Source organism: Pygoscelis adeliae, unplaced genomic scaffold (genome assembly GCF_000699105.1).
Source record: "Pygoscelis adeliae isolate BGI_AS28 unplaced genomic scaffold, ASM69910v1 Scaffold95, whole genome shotgun sequence".
In the NCBI taxonomy this organism is placed as follows: Eukaryota; Metazoa; Chordata; class Aves; order Sphenisciformes; family Spheniscidae; genus Pygoscelis; species Pygoscelis adeliae.
The window spans coordinates 1,164,105-1,180,009 of record NW_008824869.1 but is presented as its reverse complement, the minus strand read 5'-3'; the positions used below and the strand labels follow the sequence as shown (position 1 = coordinate 1,180,009).

The following is a 15,905-nucleotide window of genomic DNA, read 5'->3' as shown; positions in this document are numbered from 1 at the left end:
TAAGGAAGTGCTACAGTCAGCAACTTTTCAGTTTAAATGACAAAAGCTAATGTGCCCATGAGCGACGGCAAGTGCCAGGTATATTACCGGTCGCCTTACATCCTGAAAACACAACCATTTGAATTGTTAAAGCTCCATGAGTTTGCACAGTCCAAAAGTACAGTCTCTTTGGCCAAAAATAAGCTGGTTTTGGAATCAAGAATGGCTTGTAATTAAAGCCAACAGTATGAGAATCTGTAACTGATCTGGTCTGAACAAATTATTTGGCTACCTGAAAAGAAGAGAATCAAAACCTTTTTAATTTTTGGAAAGAGGCACAAAGAAGAAAAACATTAACTTGTTGAGAAAGAGGAAAAAATACGGGCAAATTAAAACAGGCAAACACTTGACCTCTGTATTGGGCAAGCGGGTGCAAAGGTGGAGAAGATGGGACTCGCTTTAGTTTGATGAACAATCCAATCACTGCTTATGACATAAAATTACACTGTTTAAAAAAAAGCTACAGAAACCAAGAAGATCTTATGCCATTGTCCTTAACACTCCTCTGTAATATACTTGATGAGAGGGATTTTGTTTTATTTTTACTGAGACAAATTCAATAGATTTACAGTGATAAATGCAATAAAATTACACACATGGTGAAGGAAAGCTTAGCTTCAAGGCAGTACAGCTCTGTCCAAGAAATTTAACTTCTTGAAATTTGCCATTTTCAGCTGGAAAGGAAAAATCTCAAAGGCATGACTCCAGCAGGGCTATTTAGTCAAACAGTACCAGATGGATGTGTGGGATTCACCTTCTGCTTTGGTTATGAATGAAAGGAGTCAGCTAGGAGTTTGCTAAAGGCTATTTTTGCCTAAAGAAGTCTGGTCAAGATGTGGTTAATGTAGCTGTGCTCGGGTCTGCTGTGCTTTGCGGAGGGGATGTGTGGAAATGAGAGGGAAAGGAAGCTCGGAGGAAGCCAGGTAGCACAATGACTGAAGTATGTTGCTTCGATGAATTCAGTTTGTGACCAGACATTTTGCTCTGGTCCAAAACGATGCCACAGTCTCCGGGAGACACAGGGAATTTGTGACTGAGTTTTCAGTATTGTCCTTTTTCCAGGAACCTCACCAACAGTACAGCTCACGCTGTCCACATGAGGAGTAAATATCACTATTTCCAGCCTCCAGACAGGGAAGCAGAAAAAGAGCATTTTGACTGACCTCTGAAGAGCTGGGCCGTATCTGGGTTTTAATGGGCTTGGAGCATCTGCCTCTCCTTAAATTGCGAGGGATTCGATAGCAGGCCATCCCCTTCTGCCAGTCTGTGGGCAGCCCTCCCCTCGCAGGGCTACGAAAGCCTCCAGCCTAACAAAAATGTCTCTTGTATCTGCCGCACTGAAGACCACAGATCCAAAGCCTACCCTTAGCAACCCACGCATTTCAGAAATAGTTCCAGGGAGAGCAAAAGGAACTGTTGTCCAAGCAGTATGTACAGATGCAAGTACTTTGCTGCATGATTAATAAGGCAGTTCGTTTCACCACTTAAAATTCATCCAGAGGGCTCTTTTTAATAGTCAGAATCATCCCTGGCAAAAGTCTTTTTGAACATACCTGTAAGGACTACGCTCTAAGTTCAGAGCGTTGTGGCTTTTTGGTTTTGCTTTGTTTTCAAAAAGGGTTGATGAAAACCATTTTCATAAACTGACGGCAACAACCATAACACACGTACAAAAACAAGATGGCAGTCTCATACGGGAAATATTTCTGCTTTCATTTTTATTTTATGAATACATATACAAGAGATGCATAATCTTCCATTATCCAGGCTTAAAAGTAACAGATTGTTGTTGCTTTTTTTTCCAAAATAGCTTAAAGAGGAAAATAAAAATAAGGATGAAGGAGGTGCAACATATTCAAACCATACAGCTGAAAACCTTGCTAAAATTACTGCTGAAATGTGAACATGTGGAGGGTGTGTCTGTGTGTGTATATCGTCCTGTATCATAAAAGCCTCACCCAAGGTATTTGTGTATATGAATAAAAAAATGCTTTGGCATAACCAGAGATTCCTCCACGCACACTTTGTTGACATTTCTGAAATACTGAGAGAATAAGATCTGAGAATTATATCATATATCATTTTCTCTCCTTGGCAGCAACATTTTTAAATGCAGGGGGGAAATGAAGAAGAGTCTGTTGACAAGAGACTTTACTTCCATACTAAGATGGTTATATTAGCAGAATGCAGCAGGATGCACACAGCTTCAAATAGAAGAGATGGAGATATATATTTATATATATGTATATAACGTAAAAATGCTTATTTTATATGAAAAAGGAAGATTTGTCAAGATAACATAAAATGAACCACTCTAAGACTAGCTTCCCGCAAAACATTTTGCTTTATTGGATCTCTTTTCTAGCTACAAGTCAAGCTGACATCTGTCAAGCTTTTTAACTTTTCATATGTCAGTCTATAAGAAATGTTTCATGCAACGTCTACAATGCTAAATACAAGGTAAATAACTGGGATTAAACAGGTGAGGAATAACAGACTATTATAATGACCAATAACAGCGTATTATGTACATACAGCCATATTATATTCTCATGTCTTCACAGTAATGTGCAAATGTGACAAATATGGCTTTAATTTTTTTTTCTAAAGAAAGTAAGACATAATTATACAGAATAATGTTTTAAAACGCTTAGGAGGATTTCACCTTTTTGTGAAACCTGTTCAATCTTCATTGCATTAGGGTTAAGGAGCCACCCCAGCACGGAGGTGTAGTTCAGGTGTATTTCCAGAAGGGGGCACAGATTCCTAAGGCACAATATTAATGTTAAACATTTTTAATTTAAGTCATGCTATTTTATTTTAGTTTTGTTTTTATTTTTTTGGTTATATGAAATAATAGGTTGTTGCTAGTTATATAATAAGCGGTTGATTGTAAAAAATACAATGTTAAAGGCTACACTACATGCCTACCTGTAGCTCCAGAAACGTTAGCTAATCTGAAAACACACTATACAGCGCTGCATATTAAACCTTTATGGTTTTTTGGTAATATTCTTTTTCATACATGTAGCAGAGAGTTATAAGGCTTCTGCGGAATAATAACATTATAACTGAACAAATATTTTACACTCTTCCATAATGGTATTTACAGTTACTATAACTCATATTTTGTCATTTGGTAAATAACACGTATCTTGTATGCATCCTTCTTGCCTATCTAAAGTGCTTGCTTAACTGCATGAGGAAAGAAAATGCATACCTGCTTCAGGTGCAACAAACCCTCAAAAGAAGTAGCTGAAATATTTGTTGTGGATCTGAAATGCATTCTCAGAAATTGAAATTATTGCTAAATTCAGTGCCCTCACTAGGCAATCATCTATATTATTTGTCATATATAAATATATGCATATATACTAGTATGTATGTACATGCATACACATTCATCTATCATGTAATAGATAGATTTCAATTTTTTGTCCATCAACCTTTTTTATTTTGTGCTATTCAACTCACTTGTGCTATGACTGAAGCCAGATTAAAATAAAAATCTTAACATGCTACTACTAACAACCCTATGATTCATTAGCACATAATAAAGACAATATGCAAAAGAAAGCTGAGATGATGACAAATCAGGAGGCTTTTGAAATGCACTGAGAATAAGGCAATAGGCTGTACAATACAGCAGAGGAAAAGCTGAAGAAATTCTGGAATTCATAAACGCATCTTACTGAAGTAGCGATTGCTCTCCCTACTTCGCTGCAGAGTCCTACGCTTTTTTCCAATATCACTCTCCAGAATGCAAGCTCTACAGTTTCTGCACCTACCAACACTTTTAATGGTAGCAAATTCAAAGCTTATTAAAAATGCCCTGATGCCACAACCTGGTAAAATAAGGCACTTCCAGGGCTGTATTCCAGCGGTGCCATGCCAAAAAGATCAGCACTGGGAAGAAGCACTCAGATTTTGCTGAGTTTCCTAGTTTTGTCCCATGAAATGCGCCGTCTCGGAGTGTACTCTCCTCTTTCTTTTGAGATGATTTTCTTTAAAGAAGCCGTTTCATCAGTTGAAGTTGAGGAGCTACTTCTTTGTAAGCAAGAGGTAAATCTTCAGTTCCTGACATTCAGTAAGGTGGAAGATCAGAGCGGTACCAGGCAACGTCTTCAGTTTATTCGGTATCTCTCTACTCGAGCGGACACGCCAGCTAAGTCAAAGGTGTGTGCAGATTTCATATTAGGCTCGTATTGAAAGCTATGAATGGACATTGGTACTGGAAAGGTCATTCCTTATAATTTCATTTACTGCAAAGAAAGAAGACAAGAGAAAAGGAATCAATTAGCATCCCACTGCTGCAGGTGGGTCTCTTCTGTACACAGCCCTCCCAGACTTGCATCCATTCCTTGACAGCTTCAGTACAGCTCTGAACAGTAAGTGTAACATCACGAGATAGCTAGTACAGGCCGATCACAGTGCAAAACAGCAGGATTAACCAAAGTTATTAACATGCTAAATACTGTGTAAAACCAGACATCACAAGAACAGCAGCATCCTGGATCCTTGATTGCATCCAACATATTTAACATTTCAAATCAGTTACAGATAAAACATTTCATTTGCTCTAGAACTGGCTTGGAAATGTAAAGCAAAGAGAACCACAGAAAATCCTAGAATAATCTACGCCTTCCATAAAAAGAGCTGTTTGGAAAGTATGTTAGCCATGGTAGGTGCTGATGGCAGAAAGCTGCCAGCCACTGAACCTGGGTACGTGCAGCTGCAATCCCTAGATAGAATACGACTTCATGTGCTGATTTTTTTTTCCACTGTGGGATGATAATAAGAAAAAAAAAAAGGAAGAAGAAGAGAAGAAACTGCTGCGTGCTTGCCCGTTCCCTGGAGCTGGTAACACATGTAAATATATACCCTCCTTTTGTGGTGACCTACACACTGGACACATGGTCTTCACTCCTATCCGCACAGACAGATGGGAGGGACGAGCAAGTTAAAACCCTTGGTGAGAGTCAGAGAAAAGAATAAACAAGGTCCGCTATCTCAGCATCAGCCAGTCAGACTGCATCTCCGCTGATAAAGTGTTGTTTTCTTTATTCACGAGTCTTCTTTCATTCTTTTCCCCCTCCCCTGCAGATCATCAAGCAATACAGTTTCCCACACTCCAACTATGTCTATTTATCAGCTTGTGATTTTTGGCAGATGGACAGGAAATGACTGAACCTGGCAAAGGCCATCTACAGTGGACTACACAACATCTCTTTTATTTCCACCCCACCTCCCTGCAGCGACTGCCACCACCTGATTTACATGAAGATAGACAAAGTGCGATCAGTAGGGCTATCACCGCTTCTGAGTTTCCCTACCATTGCTGGGAATGGGAAACACATGCCCACGTCATGGAAGCACCACAGAAAAGCCCGTGGTTTTCTTTCCTCACGGGCTGCTGTTCACAGCCATCCAGGTAACTTCACGTGTTTACTGGAAAAGACCAAGCCTGTCTGAAACCAACTTCCTGAAGCAATTAGTTGGTTGGGGGTTTTTTGGGGTTTTTTTTTTTTGGTTTTGTTTTGTTTTTTTTTTCTGCAGACCTATTGCCCATTTAGTAATTGCAGCACATGAATCAGTCAGGATTTGTATCACAGGTCCTGGCCACTGAAACCACTTCTACCAATGGATACGCACACCATACTTCAGAAAGAAAATATCAGTTGTATTTGTAACTACCTATTTATGGCAGCAAACTAAGAGCAGTATGGAAATGAGATGTGAGGACAAAGCAGTTCTTTCTCTTGAGAGTGCTGGGGAGTTCATCTTTAATATGACCAAACAGCGGAAACAAAGCAAGCCCTGCTCTGTGACAAAGCATGCATCTGAACACAGCAAGAAGTGCTACCCCATTTACATGCTGCAAGACGCCGGACAGCTTTCGGGACAGAGTTTCTGCCTTGAATGCAAACAGCATACTTCTTCTGTGGGATGATTTTTCCATGATGCTTTTGTAAAGACAGTTTCTTTGATAAGTTTCTCAAAGCAACTTCGGGTATGCAGCAAAAATAAACAGTGATATCTTGGTGTTGAGCGTGACAATGAAAATAAATCCTCATATGGGTCAGACAGTATCACAGTTTTGCTAACTTTCCCTCAAAGTTTCTGTTACATCAAATAAAATTAAGATACCACTCAAGGCAATCCTCAGTCTTTGTACAGGTAGTGCTTAGAAACATTAAATAACTAATCTTCACAGCACTTTTGTAAAATGTGAACATAAGTATCACCGGTGCTTCACAGATGGGGACAGAGAAGTGGAAAAGCTGAGGAGCTCCCCACCTCAGCCAGGATTAGCATTCAGGTATCTCGGATCTCAGACTAATGCTATAGCACACGCTGAGGTACTCTTGCTTGATTCATTCAGTAAAACTTTCAAAAGTAATACCCCCCAGCCCACCAGCCCATGCTTTCCCCTATTAAAGCATTTAGTAAAAGTATTTCGGAAGCAACTTGATGACATGAGGGTGTAAGAACCAAAGGTCCATCTCCAAAATCAGCTTAGGCACTCAGAGGCTGCCCTTTCCAGCCACACTAGGTACCCTCCGCCGAATCCTCTGTCACTCAAGTGCTGTAAGACACATGGCTTACCCTAGAGATGATGTGACTTTTCCTTTCAGCTGGGAGACCCACCTGCCCTTGGCTCAGCCCATGAGACCACTGCGGTCCTTTGGTCATGCTCTCTCCAGCTCTCAGCAGCCAAACCAATCTGTCCCCAGCTGAAATCACTCATAATTTTGTTATCGACTCCAACAGGATACAGATTAAACCTTCGGCTTTATTGCTCATTTTTATTATATGTTACTTTCTTAACAGAGGTGGACTTCCGCTACCTTGATGAGTAGCAGTCAAGTCTGGTGTCCTCATGTAACAACATCTGACAGCTGTTCAACAACAGTCACTACACAATGTCAGCATGGACTCACTAACTGAACCTCAACCAAAGTGCACCCATTGCCACCAGATCTCACAATCAAACAGGGCCAACAACGCCAAGAGGAAGTTCAACATCTCTCTCATCCATGGCGGCCCACGGACAGCACGGCTCAGATACAGGTCTCTCTATTTCACTGTCGCTTGTTCCCCTTTACCCACCGCAGTGCTGAAAATGCAAAAATTCCCAATAACGCAGTGGAAAAAACCTACAGAGAGGGACAGGGGTGCAAACACAAGGCCCAGGTGGGGCAATACGTGATCTGGCAAAGCAGCCGATCACTAGGCAGACCACTAGCAGAGAGCACTAAACATGAGAGCTGAAAGGGGAAGTGTGCTGAGAGCGGGCTTTCCCGTGCTGCCCGCCGAGGCACCTGAGGCTGGAAGGAAAACCCTCCGGCAGGTGGGAACTGGGGGAAACCAGGCGGCAAGCACACGTGAAGTGCGCTGGGTGACTCTCGCTGGGTTCAGCTAGAAGGATGCTCCCCGCCACCTCCAGCTGCATGGTCTAGCACTCCCATGAAGACACTCCTCTCTCCCTCCAGGTCTGAGAAACAGACATTGAGGGAAAACTTGTTGGGGGGAAAATGCAGTTTTGGGTCAGTCAAAATTACATGAAAATATGGATTACATTCCTCAAATAGTTTCAAATGTCCTTAGCATCAACATTTTTTATTTCAAGTTTCTGGAAAATCTGTTTCTTTTAATACTCCAAAACATATTAACATTTTTGTTGCATGTTAGGAAATGTTTTATTCTTGATCTAATGGAATGTTTTGGAATGTTTTGTTTGACACAAAACTGATTTTTTTTTTTTCTTTTGGCAAGAAAACATCAACATTCTTGTTGTAGGTTGACCCAAGATTGTCCTTCCCAAGAGCAAATCAAAAATTCTGTTACTGACGTACGGCTCTGCTGAAGCATCCTGTTTGTCCGTCCGTACCAGTGTCACATCTACCACAACGGCCAGTAGCCAATTCTTTGGGAAAGAGCATAGAAACCAGGCACACCCCCAGTGATGCTTTCTCAGTACACCTTTACTCTGCTGGAGGGCTTCGTGAGCAAGAGGAGGTCTGCATCCTTGTTTCTAGTGAACTTTGATGAACTTTCTTCCATGAAGTTTTCTAATAACCTTCTGAACCTGCTTTGGCCTTCCTGGTTTCCTGCAGCAACGGGTTCCACAGTTTAATGATGTGCTGGTGGAAAAAGTACTTTTTTTTGTTTTAAATTTGTTTCTTGATAATTTCATTCATGCGTCGTGTGAATGAGCTGATTGTTCCCTGTCCACCACCTCCTTTGCCATCCATCATTCTCCTTCCCCTTGGTATCCTCAGGGCTCCACTCGGTCCTGTAGGACCACTGCAGAACTCCCCAGAGAGGTAGGATATACTGCTTGTGCAGAGAAAATAATTGGCATTTTTCTCTTAGTTCCCACCTTTCTAACAAAATATTTATTATATAATTGAGGAGAGTCAGCTGGTTGCTGTCTTGAATGCTCAAGTTTTGGCTTACAAACCTGTTACTACAAGAGGATTGTGTGTGCTCCACTGAACAGCAGTATTCAGTGCAAGCTGTATTTTGGCCTGGGTTTGAGTTTCATTCCTAAAGCAAATGCTGGTCTTTGATTCCGCTGCTGCTTGGATACGCATCCATTCACATCTGTAGTACCATTCCAGGAGTAGTTGTGTTTTGAATGAGCGCAACATTTTTCAAAGGAAGGTTGCAAAGGCTTTACACTCATTTTTAAAACAACATAACCTGAATACTCTAAAAGACCAATTTTATAGACAAGGACAGATGAGACCCAAAGAATTACCTGGCTTGCTGGAGGCCCTACATACAGCTTAGCAGCAGATCTGGAATAGCATGCAAGACGTTTAATTTTCAATGCCTAGATTAGCACAACACTCCCCTTAAAGCAACAGGTTGATCCCTATCAGATCAAACAGCTGAGTACAATGATTTACAGCACCTTTGTCATCAGATTTTTTTCACTGTTTTTCTGTTGGCTTTGGGGAGGGGGGCCACTGTCGCTTTTATAGCTAACACCTACAGTTCCCCACAATGCCTTCCCTCAACTGATATTTTCCATTGTCACGTTCAGCTTTTCCACTGACAAAAAGTCAAAAAAATAATGGTGCTGAGAAATGCAGGTAACACGTGACCTCTCTACCTGTCAAGGAGTCTGAAAGAGGAACCTTTCCTTTGCTAAACAGCAGATGCCACGGTAGCAGGATGTGGTGAGCTGTTACACCACGTTTTAGTTTAATAAGGAGTTTTTTCTTCTTGTATTTAATTTTGCTTTAAAATGCCCTTGCAATGGAAATTTTTGCTTTACTAATTAGCAAAATCAGTGTCTTACCGATGCAACAGTTTGGGTTCCTGCACGAAACAGGACAACCAGATATATCTGAACAAATGTGGGTTCCATATATAGACATGAACTTCATAGGAAATGGAGTATTTTTAACATTTAGTGGCTGTACATGGATTCCATCAACTGGCAAAACTTTAAATTTCTGCAGACTTCTGCTTTCCTTGTTTCTGACTACTAATATGGATAACATTGTGGCCTTTTGTTTTAATAAAATGCCTGTTCTTCTGAGACAAAGTTCTGCATTCCAGCTTGGATATTGATCCCACTCAGAACAAAGAAGTTACAAGGTCAATGGTGCAGGGAGTGTGGAGAAGGCATATGCAGGGGGTTTCCACAGCTGGGGAGCTCTTTGGGGCTACAAACACAAGAGCTTGGAAGACTTCATACTCCTAAAGGCAAATGTTCCCGAGAGTCTGAAAAAATGGAAGGTGAGCTGAGAGCCATGGTCAGACCCACAATTACAAAGAGCTGAGTCTACAGTTTTGGGAGGGAATGATGGCACTTTGAAAACATATCCCATCTCTGTTCACTTTGTTAGCTGTAACGTTAAGGGTCCAGTTTCTGGCCGGGTCAAGCCGCTGCCTCTTCACACATCACATACCAAAGCCGCAGAAGTGAACGACCGTCTTTCCATGGACTTCAATCCACTTCAGCAGCAGCCCAGAGAGGTTTCTACAAGGAGACTGAGTAGCAGAGCTGTGGGTTGTATTTACTGTTGCACCCCTTTCCAACTGCACGCTTCTCTTTCACAAGCGAGCTTCGCGGCTCTCTGCTCCCCTCTTTTTTAAGGGGCGTGATGGAGTTGAAGCAAAAGGGCACTGAAAGGTTTTGCGCAGAGCTGACACCTTGTGACTCACTGGACGTGTACCTGTCCCTGTTCCTGTGTAAACAGCCACGGCACCAGCTCGGTTCCTTCAGGATGGTTTTTGGTTTCCTTATCAATAGGAAGAGCCACACGGCATGTCCCAAGACATCTAGGCCTTCAGGGTAATATCGAGCTTCTTTCCACAGATGACTAACCAACCTTTGCTTGTTACTTCACGTCCACCTGTGACCGCTGGGGACCATCGTCTCTACCATGGAGCAGAACCGAAGCAGGAGGTTCATATGCCGTAATGCTCTCTTGCCAAAAAGGAACAAAAGCAACCAGCTCTGACTGGTGCACATGTCATGGAAAATACAAGTAATACCAGCTGCATAGTTCAAGCTACAAAGAAAACCTTGAAAGATGAAAAAAAAGCCTGTGTGAAATTACACCTGGATTCTGCCGTGTCCGGACAATAATGCTTCACCTTTCAGATGGGTGTAACTGCCCAAGCAATGCGGTGCCATGTTTGGATACCACGTTTGGATACCACGTTTGGACTATGTTTGACATGGGCCAACCTGCACTGCTAGGTGTCACATTTGAGCAATCTTCAGAAAAGAGTAGCAGTCCTGAAAGCAAAACTGCCTCAGTCTGGCTCATCATTTTTGCCTTCCAGCAGAATTCACTAGCTCAGGTCAAGCCTTACGTCGGTACAACTACAGCGACTCCCGGGTCAGGGATCTCTCCACATACCTCATTACACAGCGCGGTCGTGCCCCTAAGTGCTCTGAATTTCCACTGTTGGCAACAATTCACTGCTCACGAGCCTCATGGAGCAGGGACTGTGTTTTCCTCTCCACTGGGTACATCTCTGACCACGCTGTCACTATTCAGCACATGAACAGGGACAGGGACACATAACTCTAGAGTGAGTCTATGAGTTTGACGCTGACACCACGCTACCTGTAGTAATGCTTTGTAGTATGACGTTCACTTTGCTGTCTATAATTACTGCCCTCGGATTTTTCCACCAGCGATGCCACATCTTGCTCCATCAGGCTCCTGTGCTCTCATATGCCCTTCATTTCAGATTAAATGCCACATATTAGCATCACTGAAGAGGAATTCAAAGTCGCAAATGAATGCAGAGGAAGCAGAAATACAGGAGGAAAAAACGTTTTCCGTTATCTCCATGTACAGATTTTATTTAAAGACAAAAATGGCTAAATATAGACACATATACAGCGAGTGAAGAAATGAAGCTCCTGGTATAAACTCCATCACATGAGTAAAATCCTACAGTTTTTATCAGGGTACCTACTTCCTCACTACTAATAAGCAGCACTCCTTTCTGACATATGAAAAGTTGCAACAAACAACATACAATTATTACTTAAATCACTGTAAAAGATAGGGCTGTCTTAGAGAAATTCTTTTTTCAAAGCTAGTAAGTATTGTCCTGTGAATAAGAAAAAAAATCAGAAAATAGTGGTACAAATTCCTGATGTACCAGCCTGTAATGCGAAACTACAGATCACATTAAAGCTTACTGAATTAAAAAGCAAACAAAACAAGTCTTGTGAAGCAATGGAAAATATAACTTCACACGTTCCATAAAGAAGTCAGATCTTGTATTACCTCAGGTGTCCTGGATGTGTTTAAACCTTAAACTTATTTTTATCTGTTTAATCATAATAAGACACCACCACAGGGCATGCTATTTTAGGAGACAGCGAATAGGACAGTGGAGCAAGTGAGTGACAACAAGTAGCAGGTTTTAATAAAACATGATCCTCCCGTACGAATGTCGACTTGGCACGACGGATGGTATTGTTGTGCACGATAGCCATTAACATGGAGTCATTTTCCTACCTGCTCTACCCGCTGCCTTATTTAGCTCAACAACTCCAAATAATGCAAAATCTCCCACAGCGGCTGCGCTGCGGAGGGCTAATGGGAAAGGTTCCTCGCTGCAGTGCGATGACAGCACTGTGTGGCAGTAATTTAACTGGGGCTCTTGAATAAGTGCCCAGACTAAATGAGTCCCATCCTATCACACCAAAACGCCTGGGTCTGGATTTTTTTCATCCCTCCCATATGCAACCCTGGGAGCGCCCTGTGCCTCTTGCTCTGAAAACAGTTATGGATGAATTCTCCGGCTGCTGGGAATTAGCACAGGAATCAGCAGAGCCGCAGTGATTCCTAACACACTGGGGTCTAAACTTTAGCTCATTTTCACTCTCAGTCTGAGGGTGGCTGCGCTTAACCTGGTTTAGCTTTTATACCAAAGAATCAGAGAGTCAACAGGAATTTTCAGTAGCCCTCACCGAGGCCAACCTTGCCTGGAGCGGCTGGGGTTTGGGCTGCGCAGAGGCTGCAGGATCTGCCCCGGTATGATGCAAGCCACGTTTGACATACACATACACACACGTGTGAGGGTAGGGCTGGGCAACGGACAAATAAACCACATTTTAACCAAAATTATGTGTTTACGTTCCTAAGAGCATCTGTAAGGGAAACAAAACAGACATATTTTACGTTTTACACAAAATTTCCACATGACAGAAGAACTACGCAAATGCTACCTAAGGCAGCCAAAACCCGAGGTCGGTACTGCTGGAAGCTTTGTGGGTACCAGTCAGGAAGGAATAAGGAAGAGCATGCACCGCTTTGCTAGAGACAACAGAAATTTGCCCCTGCCATAAGAAATACAGTAATACAAACTGATCCTGGCGACCAGTTTTACTTTCCAGCTTAGCGCCCAACAGTAAAATAGTGCTGTCAGACCCCAGCATTCAAAACTCATGAATCATGCCCTGAAGCATGACGAGAGTGGATTCAAAATCGAAAACAAATTTAAAGCAATTCTGCATTTGCCTGTTTTTTAGCCTCCAGACGTCTCTGGCAGTATTTATTAAACCCTGAATGCAACAGAAATGAAACTTCCTTTTTTCCTTTTTACTCTCATATTTCTGATCCCATCACACCAGGTTTGCTGTTCATCACAACTGGCAGTCAACTGTGGCACGGGCAACACTTGAGATGTGAGACTCTCAAAGCATCCCACGGCTAGAAGAACAAGGTTAAAGCCCACCTGATGGCCCCAAGGGCTGGCAGCTCCCGAAGCTTACAGGCAGTGAACAGGAGAGGCGGAGTGGGTCTGGACCACGCTGCGAAGCCCTCAGCCCAGTGCTGGAGGCTGCTACTTGGGGACCTCCTGCCCTGCCCAAGGAGCCTCCCATGCGCATACATCCAGCCCGCCACCTGTGATTTCTGCTGGCAGCTGGCACCAGCCTTTTGGACCTCACATGGCAATCCCGTACCAGGCCAGACCTTTCCACATAACGCAAGAAGGGGTTTCTCTACATGCTGGAAAAGTGACAGATTAGCTTTAGAAAAAAAAATTTCTGGGGGTACGGGAGGAAAAAGGGGACCAAGAGAGGGTCCATAATCTCTATGACTTACTGATTTCAGAGTATAAAAAAAGCCAAATAAAACTGAATTTCTCTATCGATTATACAATTACTAATCTTTTTAGAAGCTTTTCCAACATTGCATATAATGAGCAATTCATCAAAGCATATTAGGTGCCACAGAAGTTGCACTCAATATAAAAGGGTCATTAAATTTCTTGTAATTGCACGTTACTGAAGCTTTTGTTAGTTCTAAATCAAATCAGTGGGATGTGCACGTATGCTTTTTAATTGACTTTATGTAATAATAGTGTGGCCCCTAGTGATCATCTGGAATCCTCCAAAATGAGCCACCTTGCACTGCTGTTCATAAAAAAACAGCTCATGTGCAGCTGGGCATATCAAATAAAGCAAAGAAATAATGAATGGAAGAAAGAAAGAAAGAAGCACCTTGGGTCACACAGGATTATTTGCTGAGTGCCCTTCTCTTTCCACAGCAGAGAATGGCCAAGAGACTCAGCTCTTCTTCCACTCAACCAGCCTCAAAGTCTGATGGACTTCAGTAGGAGTAACACTGGGTCTCAACACTAAAAGTGCCCTGGAGTTAGGCTAAAACAGGGTCTATCTGATCTTTTCCTGAGCAAAGAGGGTTTTTTGGTTTTTTTTTAAATGGACTCTACTTGCCCTATTATCATCACCATCATCAACACCTCTTCCCTTTATAGCTCTTTTCATCAACAAACCTCAAAGTGTGTGCTAAACAGAAAAGATCAATGCTATTATTCACACCATCTAGCAAAGAGGGCACCGAGGCAGGGACAACACCAGGATGCTGCTGCGTATACAATACATGATGTGCCTATATGCTGCTTTGGGGGGCAACGACTGTTGGGCCACATTCCCACCTAGGCTGTGGTGAAGGCTGAGCTTTGTTTGCTAACCCCTAATTCACAGGATTTTTGCTCAGGCAGGTAAAATGATGGCCATGAGATGACTCAGTGAGTGGCCACATGCTGCTGGATGGAAGAGAAAGGCTGGGTGGGGCTAATAAAATTTTTAATGTGTTTGATAAGGGAAAAGAAATCGAACCTATGAGCCTGCTGGGGGCTAGGCTGGGCCAGGTCGCACTACCTGGGGGAAATCCTTAGGTGATGGAACACGGCTGCTAATCTTCAGCAGTGGGCACAGAAGCAGGGCTAGCTCAGAATCTGCACTGGTGGCTGCAAACAGTCTGCAAAAAAAATGATGCAGGCAAATCGTCATGTGATAAATTTGCTTGTGGCATGATGACCTGGCCACCACCATAATGCGAGCTGTACGTAATGCCACGGGATTTTATTTTAACCACGGCAGCATCTGTTGCTGAAGAACACTGCAGTTCAGAGAGGAATGCACGTCCTCTCCGTCGCGGCTCCTTGGAGAAGCGCACTGGCAGCGGTTAATGATACTCTTGCGTTGGTTTTGCACCACACTAACTACACTAGGTAAAGACCTTTTCATGACAAAACTCTCATCCAGTTTGGCTGGGAAGGTTTGATCCAAAGGCTGATTTAGTGGAGCCACACTGGAGACATATCAATGCAAGCTGGGCCATGGTGGGGAAACCACCAGCTGGGTGTTATTAGGTGCTCTGCCCAGCACAGAAGATACAGCTGTGAAAACCACTGCATCCAGACAGTTGCTGGACTCCAGTACTCCTCGGATGCTGAAACCGCCTATAGAAAGTGTCTCAAATTAGAGCAGCTGGAAGAATACTCTTATTTGTACATGGTCCCAGTGCGACAGAGCTGCAAACACGGCAAAATGTCTTTTCCTCTTTTCCCCTCTCCCACATGCTGTGTTAAGCTGCAGAATGGCTCCTTAGGCTGGACTGACAAAGCAATGTCAACAGAAAAAACACCAGATACGGCTGCAAAAATTCAGTAACAATCACAGCCGGGCTCCCAGGGAAGAAGAAACCTTCCCCCTTGCAGCTCAATGCTTGACACAAGAACCGTGCTGAAGCTCAGGGCTCTCCACTAGAGAGGAAATTTATTCTGCCCCAAGAACGAAGCACGGCAAACCTGCGGCCAGCACTAGAAAACTAGGAAAAAGGCACTTGAGAAACACAGGCATACAACACTCAAGCACACTTAAGGACCTGAAATTTTATTCAAAATGTTTGCATTACGCTTTCCAAACAACCACTTGCAATGTGCAACAGACTTCTTTTCTGCCTCTTTTTGAGTACTTGGACTCCAAAACCCTTGCTTCTCGATAGCTGAGAAATGACAGGGTGCTTCCACGGCCAGGGCTGCGATCTGGCAACACATCCAAACTC

The 15,905-nt window shown here is 42.8% G+C and overlaps 1 protein-coding gene across 2 annotated transcripts in view; it reads right to left on the bottom strand.

The window, feature by feature from the left end:
- Window positions 1-1,747: 1,747 nt before the first annotated feature.
- Window positions 1,748-15,905, bottom strand: part of NFATC1 (nuclear factor of activated T-cells, cytoplasmic, calcineurin-dependent 1) — a 108,187-nt gene continuing 94,029 nt past the window's right edge. For both annotated transcript variants that reach the window (XM_009324473.1, XM_009324474.1), the window contains exon 9: window positions 1,748-4,301. In XM_009324473.1, the coding sequence (XP_009322748.1) occupies window positions 4,252-4,301 (50 nt within the window). In that variant the 3' untranslated portion in view covers window positions 1,748-4,251. The remainder of the gene's footprint in view (window positions 4,302-15,905) is intronic.